Source organism: Mauremys mutica, chromosome 12, assembly GCF_020497125.1.
Source record: "Mauremys mutica isolate MM-2020 ecotype Southern chromosome 12, ASM2049712v1, whole genome shotgun sequence".
Lineage (NCBI taxonomy): Eukaryota > Metazoa > Chordata > Testudines > Geoemydidae > Mauremys > Mauremys mutica.
The window spans coordinates 35,525,079-35,540,627 of record NC_059083.1 but is presented as its reverse complement, the minus strand read 5'-3'; the positions used below and the strand labels follow the sequence as shown (position 1 = coordinate 35,540,627).

Here is a 15,549-nt window from a genome sequence, read left to right as displayed (position 1 = left end):
ATTGCAGAACCAGAGCCCAAGTGGTACATTATTCACCAAAGCCTCCAGGGCTGTAATGTTACTGGTTGGCTCCTTCCAATTTAGCAAACAGCATGAGTCAGTTCCAGGAAGGGAAACACCCCCTTGTTGCTGCAGGCGGGGCCTACTGTGAACATAGGAAATTGAAACTTACCTTGTTACACTGCCCAGAAGGAGCCATGGCTGCAGCGAACCCCCTGAAAAGTCTCCAGGAAGAAGCTACATGTCCCCTCTGTCTGGAGTATTTCACAGAACCTGTCACTCTGGAGTGTGGGCACAATTTCTGCCGAGCCTGCATCGCCCGGTGTTGGAAGGGATCAAACAGAGCCACCTCCTGCCCTCAGTGCAGAGAAACTGTGCAGCAGAGAAACCTCAGGCTGAACAGGCAGCTGGCAAATGTTGTAGAAATAGCCAAACAGCTGAATTTACAGGCAGAAAAGGGAACAAGAGGGGACGGGGTGTGTGAGGAGCACCAGGAGGCTCTGAAACTGTTCTGTGAAGAGGATCAAACCCCCATCTGTGTGATCTGCAGAGAGTCCCAGGCTCATCGCGCTCACACTGTGGTTCCCATACAGGAAGCCACCCATCAGTACAAGGTACAGAGTTGCTGTCCAGTCTAATGGGTAATAATTTTGGATTTTAATTACAGGTTAATGGCATCACATGTTGTCCACAGGGTGACCAGAAAGCAAGTGTGAAAAATCGGGGCATAGGGTGGGGAGTAATAGGAGCCTATATAAGAAAAAGCCCCAAATGTCGGGACTGTCCCTATAAAATTGGGACATCTGATCACCCTAGTTCCCCGAGACAGGTGTAACTTGTCATTCAGCTGTGTGTAGCCTTCATTGCATGAAAGATGCTGTACAAATTAATGATGCTCCTGTCTGGTAAGAAAGGCAAGAGATGAAGATTTTAAAATTGTCTGATGTGCAGGGCCATCCTTAGGCATAGGCAACATACGCAGCTGCATAGGTCACCTGAAAATTTTGGGCACCACTGGGTCTTAGTGTCCACCCTTCAAATCCCTGTTCTGACCCTTCCTGCAGGCTCCCTCAGCTGGCTGCTGCAGCCTGGTGAGCCCTCCTCAGGAGGGGATCTAGTACAGGAACTCCTCACTTAAAGTCGTCCTGGTTAACGTTGTTACACTGCTGATCAGTTAGGGAACATGCTTGTTTAAAGTTGTGCAGTGCTCCCTTCTTGGCAGCCGCCTGCTTTGTTCACCGCTTGCAGGAAGAGCAGCCCATTGAAGCTAGCTGGTGGGGGCTTGGAATCAGGGTGCACCAGCAGCCCCCCATCAGCTCCCCCTATTAGCTCCCCGCTCCCCTAAGTTCCCTGTGCAGCAGTTGCCCAGCAGGCTATCAATTGTCAGCCGTTCAGCTGTCTCTCCCCCCACTGCCATGTGCTGCTCCTGCCCTCTGCCTTGGAGCTGTTCCCCGAGACTCCTGCTTGCTGGGGGGGCGGGGGAGGAGGGGAAGAAGAGGGGGCTAATGTCAGCATGTCTCCCTTCCCCCTGCTCCTGCACCCTGCTTATCCCATCTTCCATAGAGTGGGAGGGAGGGGGACACACATGGAGGGAGCTTCTAGGCAGCAGCTGCAGCTGAGGTCCAGTCTCAGCTTGCTGATCTAATTAAAAAAGGCAGTGTACTTCTGACCCCACTCTTCATACTTAAAGGGGAAAAGCGCATGTCTCTGTCTGCCCTCCCTCCTCTCCTGCTGCCTTGTAGAGTGTGAGAGTTAACCCTTGAGGGCTCAGTCAATTGCTAGTTCATCATTTAGCAGTAAGGCCTTCCCTGGGAAATATCCCACCCTCTGACTCCTCCACCTCAATCAAGCTTCACAATCATCATCACTGTGTACCACTATTAAATTGTTTGTTTAAGACATATACTGTATGTTTGTATGTATATATATATATATATAATATAGTCTTTTGTCTGGTGAAAAAAATTTCCCTGGAACCTAACTCCCTCATTTACATTAATTCTTATGGGGAAATTGGATTCGCTTAACATTGTTTCGCTTAAAGTCACATTTTTCAGGAACATAACTACAACGTTAAGGGAGGAGTTACTGTAGTTAAAAGTGAAAAAACCTCCAGCCTGCCAGACCTATTAGCACAACACTGAAACTGTTGAAGAGCCATTCAAGGAATAATTAAACCATTTAACAGGCATTTGCAAACCCCCAGGTATATACTGTCAGTTTCTGAATTTACTGACAAAAGCAGATGTGCAGGACTGTAATATTTACTCAGAACATGTCAGTCTACAGGAGCTTAGTTTAAAATTTGCTTTAAAATATTTCATTAGTGAGTTGGTGAAGATTATAAAATCACATTTCTAAAAAATCCTTGTATAGATTTTTAGACGCACAATCATCATTAGACTTAAATGTTTGGATCTTCAGACATACAGTTTTTTAAATAAATCCTTCAAAAGACCACCCTTACCTAAAATACCCATTTTAATTACTATAGTAAAAAAAAATTGCTTCCAAAGTCTTCCTGTCCTTCCCTTTCTCCTTCCAGATAACTGGACAAAGAGTTTCCCTTTCTTTATTTCTGACTATCTGAGGAACTAGTTTTAAGAGAACCTCCAGCAAAATCAGTACCTTAGTAAGATATAAAATCCTTTGTAATGCCAAATATCTTTGGAAACATATTTTTTAAAGTTGGTGATATTTCATAAACATGTCTATTGTCATGGAGATCACACAAAGTAAATTAGTGTTCCCTTTTTCTAAAAGCAATGAGCATTGTTATGAACACACTGCGCAGCTTCCAACCAGACGAACCACATCCCTATGTCTCATGGGGTTTGCCCTGGTGCTTAAACCAGCTCTGTCCAACCAGTGCAGTCTCCAGGGCTTCAGGGCTGAAATCCCAGCCCATATTTAAACCCTGGTGGTTTCTGGGATTTGTATCACGTTGTTCGTTAAACCTTCTCAAAAACAGGTTCATTGATTCACCCCCATGTTACTCCAGTGTCCTGTTATGCGCTGTACCACTAATCAATTCACAAATACCAATAAAGCTTGGTTATATTGAGATCTCTGTCTAATTACTTAAAAGACTGAACTTGAATTGATAACAAGTCTGAATATGACACACTCCCAGCCTGCATTGATACGGTTTCATCTCCTTGGTGGTCCTGATGTCACAAAGCGATTAGAACTAACAGTCACCTGCGGTTTTGGTAGAAAAACACCCAGCTCCACACCCCTCTCAACCCTTGAAATAAAACCTCCCAAATAATTTCTGTTTCTTCAGGAAAAAATCCAGACCCATTTGAAGGCTCTGAGGGAAGAAAGAGAAAAGCTGCTGAGATTTAAAGTGGCTGGAGAGGGGAAAAGCCAGGAATATCTGGTAGGTGCCTGTTGTTATTAACCAGCAGGGACTGGCAGTGGGAGGTCTGTTTGGAGGCAGACTCCTGTGTGGCCTTGGTGAAAATGGACATGATCACTGGGTTAGATTAATGTGTAGACAAGCCCTAAGCTTCCATTTCAGCTGATGAATTAATGTCTAGCTCTTGTGGCTTTCCCAGAAATCCTACCCAAGTGAACTGATTGTCTCCCGTGAAGTGCTGTCCACTGGGTCTGGTCATTTCGTGCATTAACATGTTTGTTTCTTTTTCTCCCCTGGTGTCTCTGTCAGTGTAATGCTGAGTCCTGCCTCCTGCTGCTCTGGGTCTGAATTCCCAGAGACCATGAATGACATAATATGCTAACACGACAGACATGGAAACCTCCCTTTCAGAGATACAGGGGCTGAAGGGGAAGCTGTGGGAGAATCCTCTCCTTAGGGTAAAGTCAAACATCAGAAATCAGGATTTTCAATGCAGTTCTCCCTCCTGCACACCCAGCGCTCCATGAAAGGACCCCAAGCGCCCATTCATGTCTCTGACCAACCCTTTCCCTATTTTCATACAGAAACAAATACAAACCGAGAGGCAGAAGATTGTGTCTGAATTTCAGCAACTGCGGCAGTTCCTGGAGGAAAAAGAGCGACTCCTGCTGGCCCAGCTGGAGAAGCTGGACGAGGAGATTGTGAGGATCCAGAATGAAAATGTCGGTAAACTCTCCGAGCAGATTTCCCATCTCAGTGAGCTGATCAGTGAGATGGAGGGGAAGTGTCAGAAGCCAGCAAGTGAATTCCTGCAGGTGAGATTGAGGGAGAAACAGAGGCACTGATTCCTTGGGTACTTAAGGGCTAGAGCACCCACAGAAATTTTTTTGCGGATGCTTAGTATCCATCGGCAGCCAGTTCCCTCTCTCCCCGCTCAGTGCCTCCTGCTCACTGGCAGCCCCTCCAATCAACTCCTCCCCCTCCCTCCCAGCGCTTCCCACCTTCCTCAGTCAGCTGTCCCGTGGTGTGCAGCAGGCACTGGGAGGGAGGGGAGGAGCATGGATGGGGTGTGCATGAGGGATGGGGCAGAAAGAGGTGGGGTGGAGGTGTAGTGGGTGTGGGAAGAGGCACGGGGGTGTGGCATAGGGGAAGGGGTGGAGTGGGGGCAGGGGTTGGGGTTCATCACCGCCAGGGACAATTGGAAGCCGGTGCCTGTGGTTAGAAACATCCCAGATCCCCACACTGGGAAGGGAGGGCTCCTGAATCATAAGCACTGGAGTCCGGCAGTTGGCGTGTGCATTCCTGACATGTGAATGACCGTTGTTCTTTGGAGTGCTACAGACACAGACATTAGAGATGGAAAAGCCCCATTAGCTCGGGGAATCCATGGCCCTGGGGCCAGGGCAGGGCATCTATTCCTCATATTTGCAAAATCCCTTCCCTGGGATCCCCTGTGTGCATCAAATGGGACTGAGATTCTTTCCCCTCTCTCTATCTCTCTCTCCTCTAGGATGTCAGAAGCACTTTGAGCAGGTATGTGACTCTGTCTCCCTCCCCCTCACACCACTTCACAATGCTGGGAAAGAGCTTGCTGGTGATGTTAAAACCACATCTCCCCAGGGCTCTCCAGCAAAATGTGTGCGGAAGGTCACATTTTGGATACAAATCTCTCTGATCAGCTTCATCCTGAGGTTCTCACCCTTGTACAGAAGATTCTGGAATTCTCCATTCAGTGGGAAGGACTGACCTCAAGTATTTTCCAGAGATGTCACATCCCTGGGGGACTGGCTGCCTCAGGATAGTGGGGATGGAGCCTTTCACTGCTAGGTTACTGGTTACCATTCAGCCCAGGGCAGCAGTGATCAAGAGTCTTTTCCCCCTGAGGACTGTATGGGGACCTGTGTGGAATGAGCTGGGGAGGGAGCAGTCTCAGTCTAGCTCCTAGTGGGCAGATTTCTACAGCACTTCACCTGGGAACCTCCTGTCCCTCAGAGCATGGAGGCCATGCAGTGAATTGGCCATGGAGAGTCAATTCCCCTTTTATCCCTAGAGCTGGTCTCTCCAGGCCAGAGTTGAAGAACATTCATGGGACCTTTGGGGGGAAGGTTTTCTGTGGCACCTGGCATTGGCCACCGTCGGTAGACAGGATACTGGGCTGGATGGACCTTTGGACTGACCCATTACGGCCATTCTTATGTTCTTATGTATGTTCTAAGGTTGCACTGCCATGGGCTGTGTCGCATCTGATCTCAGGCTGGGAGAAGCAGAGGAATTTTAATTCCAGGCCCATTAGAGCAGCAACGCCCCAGCAACAACTTATAATGAGTCACTAAATGAAATACAATCACATGAAATTGTTTCTCTACAGGTGGGAGAAGGGGAAGTTCCAGCAGCCAGAGGAGATTTCTCCTGAACTGGAAGAGCGAATCAGTGATTTCTCCCAGAAAACTATTGCGTTCTTGGAGGCTCTGAGGAAGTTCAAAGGTACCTAAAAGGGATCTAGGAGGGGAAATTGGGATCAGTGTTTGAGACTGTGGGAAAAGAATGGCGCTGGTCAATTGGTTCATAATTAGATTATGCTTCTATTTAACTGTTGGATGAGAATGCCACGCGCTTGGGGTTCAAGACACTCAGATTGATTAATTCAACCCCTTATTTGTTCCAAAAGCATGTCTTGCCATTACAATAAGAAATGATAGACATACTGAAAGAAATACTGCCCAGTTCCCTAAGTGGCCCCCTCCAGGATTGAACTTACAACCCTGGGTTTAGCAGGCCAATGCTCAAACCACTGAGCTATCCCTCCCCTTCTCTTCCCAGTTACCTTCTCCTGGGGCATAGGCAGGTCATGATGCAGCTCTCCTATGATGCTCTGACTACCCCTTACAATGTCTGACGTATTATACGCATCCAGATTATATATTTGTTAGTTCTTTTCCAATCACCTTTGTGTGTTATGCATAGTAAGTATCTTGTATAACTCATACACTACACATGAATGAACTTTCTAATTGGCAGAACTTTTGCTGTCCAAGCTATTTTCAAGTTATTCTCTTTTCTGATTTGTTCATTACCAGTCATTACACACTGATGTGCACAGGTCACTTTGACCCTTTTATCCACATGGGATTTTTTTGGACTTTGGTAACTGCTCCTTGACAGCACATTTTGGGTGTCTGGTGTCTTAAGCACATTGTGTGGTCAAAACATCTGTAACCCTTCTGCCCCTCTGAGTTGGCAGCAACAAGGGCCGGGTTCAGTATCCAGGGGTTCCGTTTCAATAACACAATGCAAAACCGTCTCGAGCCCCCACCCAGTGACCTGGGACAATTATATACCACCCCCCCGCGCGCCTCTAGGAGGCAATACTTCCCCACTCGCAAGCACGGAATCTGAGTGTAGCAAAATCCTTTTAATAAAGGAGGGAAACAATGCGGCATCACGTTGAAGAAACACCACAAACAGGATTATAATACAAACCATAAGCAACAAAAACCCACCTCCAAGTATGTTTGGCAATGTCCTTTCCCCCTTAGGGTCTTAAGTCCAATCACCCCAAAGTCCAACAACCCAAAAGTCTCTGGTCAGTGCCACCCCAGAGTTCAAAAGTTTATCTGCAGAGTTTTACCCCCCCAGCATGACTGGAAATGGGAGGGCACCTTACGTGGGCCAGGGCCAACTGCTCTGCCTCTCCGTGGAGTTCTGCTGCAGCCTTCCCCACGACCAGCTCTACTCCACCAACTGTGCCGCTCCTCCAGCCGACCCGTGAGCCGCTCCAGCCGTCCCCGCAAACCGCTCCACTCCGCTCACTGTTCCATGGGCTGCTCCACCACACTGCAAACTGCTCCACTCTGCCAGCTGCTTGGCAATAGATCTTCAGGCTCCCCCACTAGTTAACACAGCACTCAGTGATCTCAGCTCAGTAAGTTTAGCTCTTAGTAAGGGAGCCCCAGTGCTGGTACACTACTGATCCAATGTGAATTCAGCTTCACAGCCTCCAGATAGATTTCTACGGGAAACAAAATTAGCTCTGCTCTTCAATAGTGGAGAGAGGAGGATGTGCAATGGGTGCTCTAGACCCTCCAAAAGGATCCATGCCATGAGGTGTGCACACACCAACCTCTCTCAATTTACTGGGTTTTGGAACCCATGTCCCTTGTCTAGCAAGTACTATTTAATTTAGGTTGAGTCATTTCTGTCATAAAGCAGTCTCATAGTTCCTCATTGACATAATTAGGGTGACAGCACTTTTTTTCCTTCCTGCCCCAATAGCAAAGAAATTGGGGATCCCAGCTGTCAAAATAACCATCCCATGCTGCCGTGGGCTTATGCAATGCAAATGCTTTGCCACTCCTTGAGATTCTTTCCACACTCCCCAGAATTCACCACCAGATGTCAGGGTAGAGCTCATCCTGACTCTGCTTACACATCTCTTTGTCCCACATAGCAACTTATGAACACATCACTTAATAGCAAGGTCAGTTAAGGTAACATCTCCCTTATGTCAAGCAAACTGCTCACCAGGCCAAAGTCAAGTCAGTCAGTATCGAACTTTATATATAAGAAATGACCCTTGCACCCATTCTCGATACTTGACATAACAACTAGTGAAAAGCAGACAAATGGAGCAAATGGAGCAAGGGCCCAGGCCCAGCCATTCATGACTTACCAAAGGTCACAACATTCAGGCCCCAATTTAGCAAAATGGCCTAATTTGGAGCACCTGAGTTTCTCTCTCCCAACTGGAGAGCTGCAGGGCAGGTGCTCCAGAGCTGTGCAGCCTCCACAGCTGCAGGTGGAGTCAGTGGGAGCTGTAGGTGCAGAACCCCTCTGAGAACCAGGCCCCACGTGCTTAAAGGTCAGCACTCAAAATCTAGAACCTAAATTATAGGCCACTTGTTAAAGCTGGACTCAGCTCATCAGTGGGCTCTGGTCCCATATGGCAACTAGTCTGGGCCAAATGGGCTGTAGGGAAGGAGAAAGCCCCTCCCCCACGGTGAGGGATCCCTCCAGCACAGGAGCCTCTTGTACCTCCTTCCCAGCAGCTGCAGGCACAAGGTGTGTTCCTGAGAGGGCTGGGAGTGGAGTGGGGGTGGGGAGGGGGGTGGATGAGGGATAGAGGGACATGGGCAGTGTAAAGCTGGGCCTCTGACACTCTGCACAGTGGCCAAGACCCATGGGGGCCATTGTCGTAGGGATGTAACTCTGGCTGGCTTCAGAACTTCTCAGCCTGTGCCAAGGTCTGCACCAGCCACTGAACAGCAGAGTCACAAACTGCCTCCCCTCTCTCCTTTTGCCAGTACCAGGGTGAATCTGGCCCATGGAGCCAATCTTCCCCCTTCCTCAATTTCCACATGGATAAAATGATTTTATTATTATTCCTATTTCTGCCTATGAAGGACGAGGCCCCATCATGCTGCTCTCTGTAGAGACGCTGAGTAAACAGACCCAATAGATCACAGTTAGAGCCAGGATTTAGGAAACTTTCAACCTCCCGTTAGTGTCAAAGGGACCCAAGTGGGTAAAGTTACTTTTATGCCAAAGTCTTTGCATGATCTGGGTCTAGGTTATGACAAAAGGCAGGAAGTGAATGAGAGAAACCAACTGGGGTCTGAAGGGTGGGAGGGGATAATGAGGGAAAGAGTAAATGTCACTTACAGACTCTATGTCCTGGGATGGTTGTAAGGCTCAAGGATGTTGGTTCCAATGCTGGGAGGTGGCTGAATGAGAGAGGAAATAGAAGGTTTCAGACCTTTTTACATTAAATACCTGAGTGTGTCTCCGTCTGTTTCTGTGTCATGATGAAAACACAGATCTAGGAGTTCAGAGTGGTGATGCTGTTATAATATGAAAGCCTGAAATCTCACCTCTCTTATCCTTTTCCCTCCAGCCACTCTGCCGTCTGCACTGGAGAGAAAAAGAGGGCAACCAGTAGGAGCACACAGACAAGGTGAGATTGCAGCCTCTTCCCAGGGCTGGCACCTCTCAGTGGTCCCACCCCTGCTCCTCTTCCCCCGATGCCCTGCCCCCTGGCTAGGCCAGAAGCCAGAGCTGGGCTTCCACCCAGGGAGCCAGGGCAGCACTGGGGAGCCCTGCACCCTCCACGTGCCCTGAGTGGCGCACTCCGGGGAGCAGGGACATGGGCTGGGGGCTGCTCTCAGGCCTGCCAGAAACCCACCCAAGGCAGGTGAAGGGTCAGGGGATCTCCCCAGCGGCCAAAACTCTGAGTCAGGGGCTCGGTGGGAAGAGGAGGAGGGGGCAGGGCCACGAAGTGGGCAGGGCCATCTGCGGTGGGACCTCGTGCCCTCCCCAACTTCTAGAAATATTCCAGAACAGCCTGGCCAGGGGGTGGGGACTTGGGAGGAATGGAGTGGGGCTGCAGATGGGGTGGGGCCATAGACTGTGGGACCTCGTGCCCTCCCCCGCCCCCACTGTCACTGAGCAGCACCTGAACAGAGCTCTCTGCCCTGAGGTCTGACACATCCCTCTGCTTTACCCTGGTGCAGGGGGTCTCCCCATCACTCTTCTCCAACATCCTGCCTTTCCACTGGGCAGGGCTGGGCTCTCCCACTGGAGCTGCTCCCTGCTTCCTGGACTGGGGAGATGCTCTCCCTGTGATGCTGGCAGCTCCTCCCTTCTCTCTAGACTGGGGATGGGGCTACCCCACCCAATGCCACCTCCTACTCTCTGGTTTTAAGCAGCTCTTCCCCAGTGCTGCACCTTCCGCTCTGTTCTCCAGCATGGGAGTGGAGGCTGCCTTTAGGGGATGGAGCTTCCCTCTGGGGTATAAAACTGGTAACTGCCTCCTCTGTTCCCTCCTCAATGAAAGCTTCTGACACCTTCCTGGCTGTGTCTGCTGCTGGGAATGGAGCAGCCCCAGCAAGGGGAGCAGGGAGCTGAAGCTTTTGGAAGCAAATGAGAAACTCACTGAGGAACTGCAGTGACATCTCGCTCAGTCTCAGGTGCCCAGGACAGAGGCAGCTCCCTGGGATCCAGGCAGGGCCGTCTCTAGCCATTTGGGTGCCCTATGCAACCCTCCTTGTGGGGGGGCTGTGTGGGGCCCCAGGTCTCTACCCACCACGCCAGGGTCTGGGAGGCAGGAGTTGTGGGGGGCCACTTTTGGGGGCCCCACAAGCCCAGAATGGCCCAGGGGATGAGCGGGGGGCTGGGAGGAGCCTGCTCCGCTTCCCTTGCCCTAACACCAACTGTGTTGCTCGGAGGAGAGGGTTTGGGGTAGGGGTAAGGGATTCCCCCACCCCCTCCCCGCACTGCAGCACTCCACTTCCTGCCACTGCCGGTGAGTGCGGGGAAAGGATCGGCCTCTGCACTCACAGGCAATGGGAAGCAGAGCCCCGCGGCTGGGAACTAGTGGAGTAGAGCAGCATGGGGTCAGGCTGCTCAATTTCCCACCGCTGCTGGTGAGTGAAGGGGGGGTATCCGTCCCCCCAAACCTCCTTCCCCAAGCTACATAGCTGGGGTGAGGGAAGCAGGGTGGGCTGGAGCCGCGTCACTCCGCTTCCCGCTGCTGGTGAGTGCAGGAGGAGATCCTTTCCCCAATCCCTGCACTTACTGGCAGCAGGAAGCGGAGGGACATGGCCACAGCCCACCCTGCTTCCCTCGTCCCGGACTCCTGGCCCCAGCTGTGTCAGTTGGGTGGGGGGAGGAGGTTGGGGAAAGGACCTCCCCCTGTTCTCACCCGCGGCCGGAAGTGGAATGCCGCAGCTGGGAGCTGGCAGAGTAGAGTGGGCTGGGGCCACGTCGCTCTGCTTCCCATCGCTGCTGGTGAGTGCAGGGTCGCTGGGGGAAGAGGTGGAATGGAGGCGGGCCGGGGGCCGAGCGGGGGGAAGGGTAAAAGGCAGGGTGGAGGGAGTTGTTCGGGGCCCCATGCTCCCCTAGGGATGGCCCTGCCCCTTGCAGTGGGCACAGCCCACAGGGGTGCCGGCCGAGGGGCTGGTCGCTGGTGCTGGTGCTGCCACATAAGCAGCGCGCAGGTGCCCCAAATTTCATAGTGCCCTATGCAGCTGCGTATGCTGCATATGTCTAAGGACGGCTGTAGATCCAGGACTGTCCCAACCAGGACGGGGCTGCTGGGGAGTGTGAGAAATGGTCCCAGCCTCCCCCAGGGCTGAGCTCTGCCCCTAACGCTCTGATTCTCTCTCCCCAGCGAATGTGACTCTGGATCCAGACACGGCTCATCCCCGACTCATCCTGTCTAAGAATCGGAAAAGTGTGAGATGTGGAGACACACGGCAGGATCTGCCCAACTACCCTGAGAGATTTTACACTGAGCTCTGTGTGCTGGGCTGTGAGGGATTCACCTCGGGGAGACATTGCTGGGAGGTGGAGGTGGTGGATGAGGGATGCTGGGCTGTGGGGGTGGCCAGAGAGTCTGTGAGGAGGAATGGAGAGATCAGCCGTAGCCCTGAGGAGGGGATCTGGGCTGTGGAGCAGATCTGGTGTGATCAGTTCCAGGCTCTCACTGACCCTAAGACCCCCCTGCCCCTGAGCCGGGCCCCCAGCAGGATCCGGGTTTGTCTGGACTGTGACCGGGGGCAGGTGACATTTATCAATGCTGGTGACGAGGCCCCGATCTTCACTTTCCCGCCGGGCTCCGTCCCTGGGGAGAGAATCCGACCCTGGCTCTGGGTGTGGCCGGGATCCCAGCTCAGATTGTGTCCCTGAGACACGCAGGGGAGGAGCGGGGGAATAGCTCATTGGGAGCCCTGAGATTAGCCTCTCTAGCTTCACACATCCTTGTCTCTCTGACCTCACCCTGTGGAGTTTCTATCATACCGTCTCTATGACCCTGGAGGTTGCTTCCGGTCTCAACTCTGCACTGTCTGGACCAGGGCAAACTTTTTGTTCCGAGGGCCACACTAGGGTTGCAAAACTGTATGGAGGGCTGGGTAGGGAAAGCTTTGCCTCCCCAAACAGCCTGGCCCCGCCCCCTATCTGACCACTTCCCACCCCCTGACTGCCTCGCCCAAACCCCTGACCCACCCAACACCCCTGCTCCCTGTCCCCTCACTGCCTCGACCCCTATCCACACCCCTTTCCCCTGACAGGCCCCCCCGGGACTCCCATGCCCTTTCCACCCAACCCGTTCCCCGTCGCCTGACTGATCCGCCCCAGAACCTCCGCCCCATCCAACTGCTCCTTGTCTCCTGTCTGCTCCGACCCATATCCACATGCCCACCCTAACCGCCCCCCAGTGCCAGAGTGAGTGAAGAACCCACCGCCGAAGACCCGGTAGGGAACCGCCTGGTGAGTACATCCACCCCCATCTGACCCTCACCCATGTCCTGCCCCCGACTGCCCCCCTCAGAAACAGCAACTCATCAACCCCCCCCGCTCCTTGTCCCCTGACCACTCCTTCCCAAAACCCCCAACCCTAACTGCCCCCCAGAACCCCACCCCTACCCAACTCGCCCTGCTCCCTGTCCCCTGACTGCCCCGACCCCATCCACCACCACCCCGACAGACCCCTGGAACTTTCATGCCTACCCAACCCCGCTTTCCCCATCCCCTGACCACCCCCCAAGAACCTCGGCCCCATCCAACCCGCCCCACCTGCTACCTGTCCCCAGGACTCCCTGCCCCTGCCTTATCCAACCCCACCTGGCCCCGGCCTCTTACCATGCTGCTTACTCCCGCTGGAGCTGCGCCGGGGCCGAGGCCTGGCCGGAGCCACACCACCTGGCCGGAGCCGTACTGCCCGACCAGAGCTGGGGCAGGGCTGGAGCCATGGTGCCCGGCCGGGGCCGGGGCCGTGCCGTGGGGCCAAGGCCGGGGCCTAGGCCAGAGCCACGCCACCCAGCCAGAGCCAGGCTGGACCCGCGCGGCCTGGCCGGGGCCAGGGCTGGGCTGGAGCTGCACCGCTCCGCTGGGGCCGTGGCCAGGGCTGAGGCCATGCTGCGAGGCCGCACTGGGCTGGAGCTGCGCTGCGGGGCCGAGGCCAGGCCCCGGGGTCGGGCCAGAGCCGGGCCACTCCTCGCGCCCCCGCATCCCAGCTCACGTGCTGGAAGTCGCTGCTTCCTTCTCAGCCGTTCCAGGCTTCCCGCACGAACAGCTGATTCGCAGGAAGCAGGGGAGGGGGAGGAGAAGCTGGGGGGAGTGTTCAGGGGAGGAGGCAGAACAAGGTGAGCTGGGGTGCAGGGCAGGGCAGGGAGCTGCCGGAGCTTTACCTGTTGTTAAATTTAAAAGCCCTTTTAGAACCGGTTGTCCCATGCGGGACAACCAATTCTAAAAGGGCCTCTAAATTTAACAATCAGGTCCCGCAAACCGGTGGGAACCGGCTCCAGCTCACCTCTGGGTCTAAGAGGGGTTTCCCTTGCACTAGCTGAAAACACAGGGGCTGAGGGATTGGATGGCAGCGTGGTGTGTGAGAGACAGAAAGCCAAGAGAAGCAGTCATGAGTGTGACCATGGTAGTACGTCTACAGTACGAAATTGGTCCGATTTTACAGAAGTCGATTTTGGGGAACCGATTGTATAAAGTCGAATTCATGCATCCACACTAATCACATTAATTCGGCGGTGTGCGTCCATGATACCGTGGCAAGCGTCAACTTTCAGAGTGGTGCACTGTGGTAGCTATCCCACAGTTCACGCAGTCCCCGCTGCCCATTGGTATTCTGGGCTGAGCTCCCAATGTCTGATGGGGCCAAAAATTTGTCACGGGTGGTTATGGGTAAATGTCATCAGTCAATCCTCCCTCCGTGAAAGCAGCGGCAGACAATCATTTTGCGCCATTTTTCCTGGATTGCCTGGGCAGATGCCATAGCATGGCAAGCATGGAGCCTGTTCAGCCTTTTTTCATGTCACCGTATGTCTAGTCGATGCTGCTGACAGACGTGTTACTGCAGCACTACACAGCAGCATCCCCCTGCCTTTGCAAGTTGGCAAAGATGGTTACCAGTCATACTATACTATCTGCTGCTTTGCAAGTTGACAAAGACAGTTACCAGTCATACTGTACCGTCTGCTGCTGTCATGGGTGCTCCTGGCCGGCCTCAGTAAGGTCGGTCGGGGGTGCCTGGAGAAAAATGGGAATGAATTCAGGTCATTCTCTCTTTACGTTTTGTGTAATGCCTGGGGAATATCATGCCATCGGGAGTCTCTCCCAGTCGGCAGCACTGAATCTCCATTTGTGTGGGGGCATTTGGTTAGGTATGTTTGGGGACAGTTCTAAACTGTAGCTTTATTTTTTTATTTGCAGCAAAATGTAGAGGTCTGAGCTCTGGGAGCAAGGGGTAGGCAGGGGTAGGTGCGACCGCGCGGTGCTGCCGACTGGGAGAGCAGCCTGATGGCATGATATTCCAGGCAGGACTGAATCTCTATTACACAAAACTTAAAGAGAGAATGACCTGGGGAGTCATTCCCATTTTTGTCCAGGCGCCCCCGACCAACCTTACCAGCCAGGAGCACCCATGACAGCAGCAGACAGTACAGTATGACTGGTAACCATCTTTACCATGATATTCCAGGCAGGACTGAATCTCCATCACACAAAACTTAAAGAGAGAATGACCTGAAGTCATTCCCATTTTTGTGCAAGCACCCCCGACTGACCTTACTGAGGCCAGCCAGGAGCATCCACGGGACGACAACAGTTACCAGTCATACTGTACCGTCTGCCATGGGCAAGGTAAGGGGATGCTGCTGTGTAGCACTGCTTCAATGCAGCGGGGGGAAGGGATAGCTCAGTGGTTTGAGCATTGGCCTGCTAAACCCAGGGTTGTGAGTTCAATCTTTGCACTTAGGGATCTAAGGCAAAAATTGGTCCTGCTAGTGAAGGCAGGGGGCTGGACTCAATGACCTTTCAAGGTCCCTTCCAGTTCTAGGAGATTGGTATATCTCCAATGATTACCTTACCTTTATCTACCAGCAGCATCTAGTAGACATACAGTGACAGTTAAAAAAGGCAAGAAACAATTTTTTCCCCTTTGCTTTCACAGAGGGAGGGGGGGTGGCCTGACAACATGTATACTGAAGCACTCGCAACAATGTTTTTGACCCATCAGGCATTGGGAGCTTAACCCAGAATTCAAATGTTTTCTCAGAGACTGCAGGAACTGTGGGATAGCTACAGTCGTCAGTCCCTCCGTGAGCATCCATTTAATTATTTGGCTTTCTGGTATGCTTGTCTCAGCTTCTTAAGTTTCACGCAGCACTGTGCTGAGTCCCTGT

General features: G+C 52.6%; 1 protein-coding gene across 1 annotated transcript; it reads left to right on the top strand.

Annotated features, from left to right (window-relative positions):
- The first annotated feature begins 874 nt into the window (after positions 1-874).
- On the top strand, positions 875-13,508 carry LOC123346703 (tripartite motif-containing protein 15-like). The gene is made up of 6 exons (XM_044984178.1): positions 875-905; positions 4,145-4,176; positions 4,872-4,894; positions 5,730-5,845; positions 9,252-9,311; positions 11,526-13,508. Exons 1-6 carry the CDS (start codon positions 875-877, stop codon positions 12,041-12,043), a joined length of 780 nt encoding a protein of 259 aa, XP_044840113.1. The 3' UTR covers positions 12,044-13,508.
- The last annotated feature ends 2,041 nt before the right edge of the window (positions 13,509-15,549 follow it).

Bases quoted from the DNA above. Each gene is read 5' to 3' on its own strand.
- LOC123346703 (XM_044984178.1), top strand. From the start codon at position 875: ATGCTGTACAAATTAATGATGCTCCTGTCTG. The intron at 4,177-4,871 runs GTGAGATTGAGG...TCTCTCCTCTAG, and splicing joins CAGCAAGTGAATTCCTGCAG to GATGTCAGAAGCACTTTGAG. The intron at 5,846-9,251 runs GTACCTAAAAGG...TTTTCCCTCCAG, and splicing joins GGCTCTGAGGAAGTTCAAAG to CCACTCTGCCGTCTGCACTG.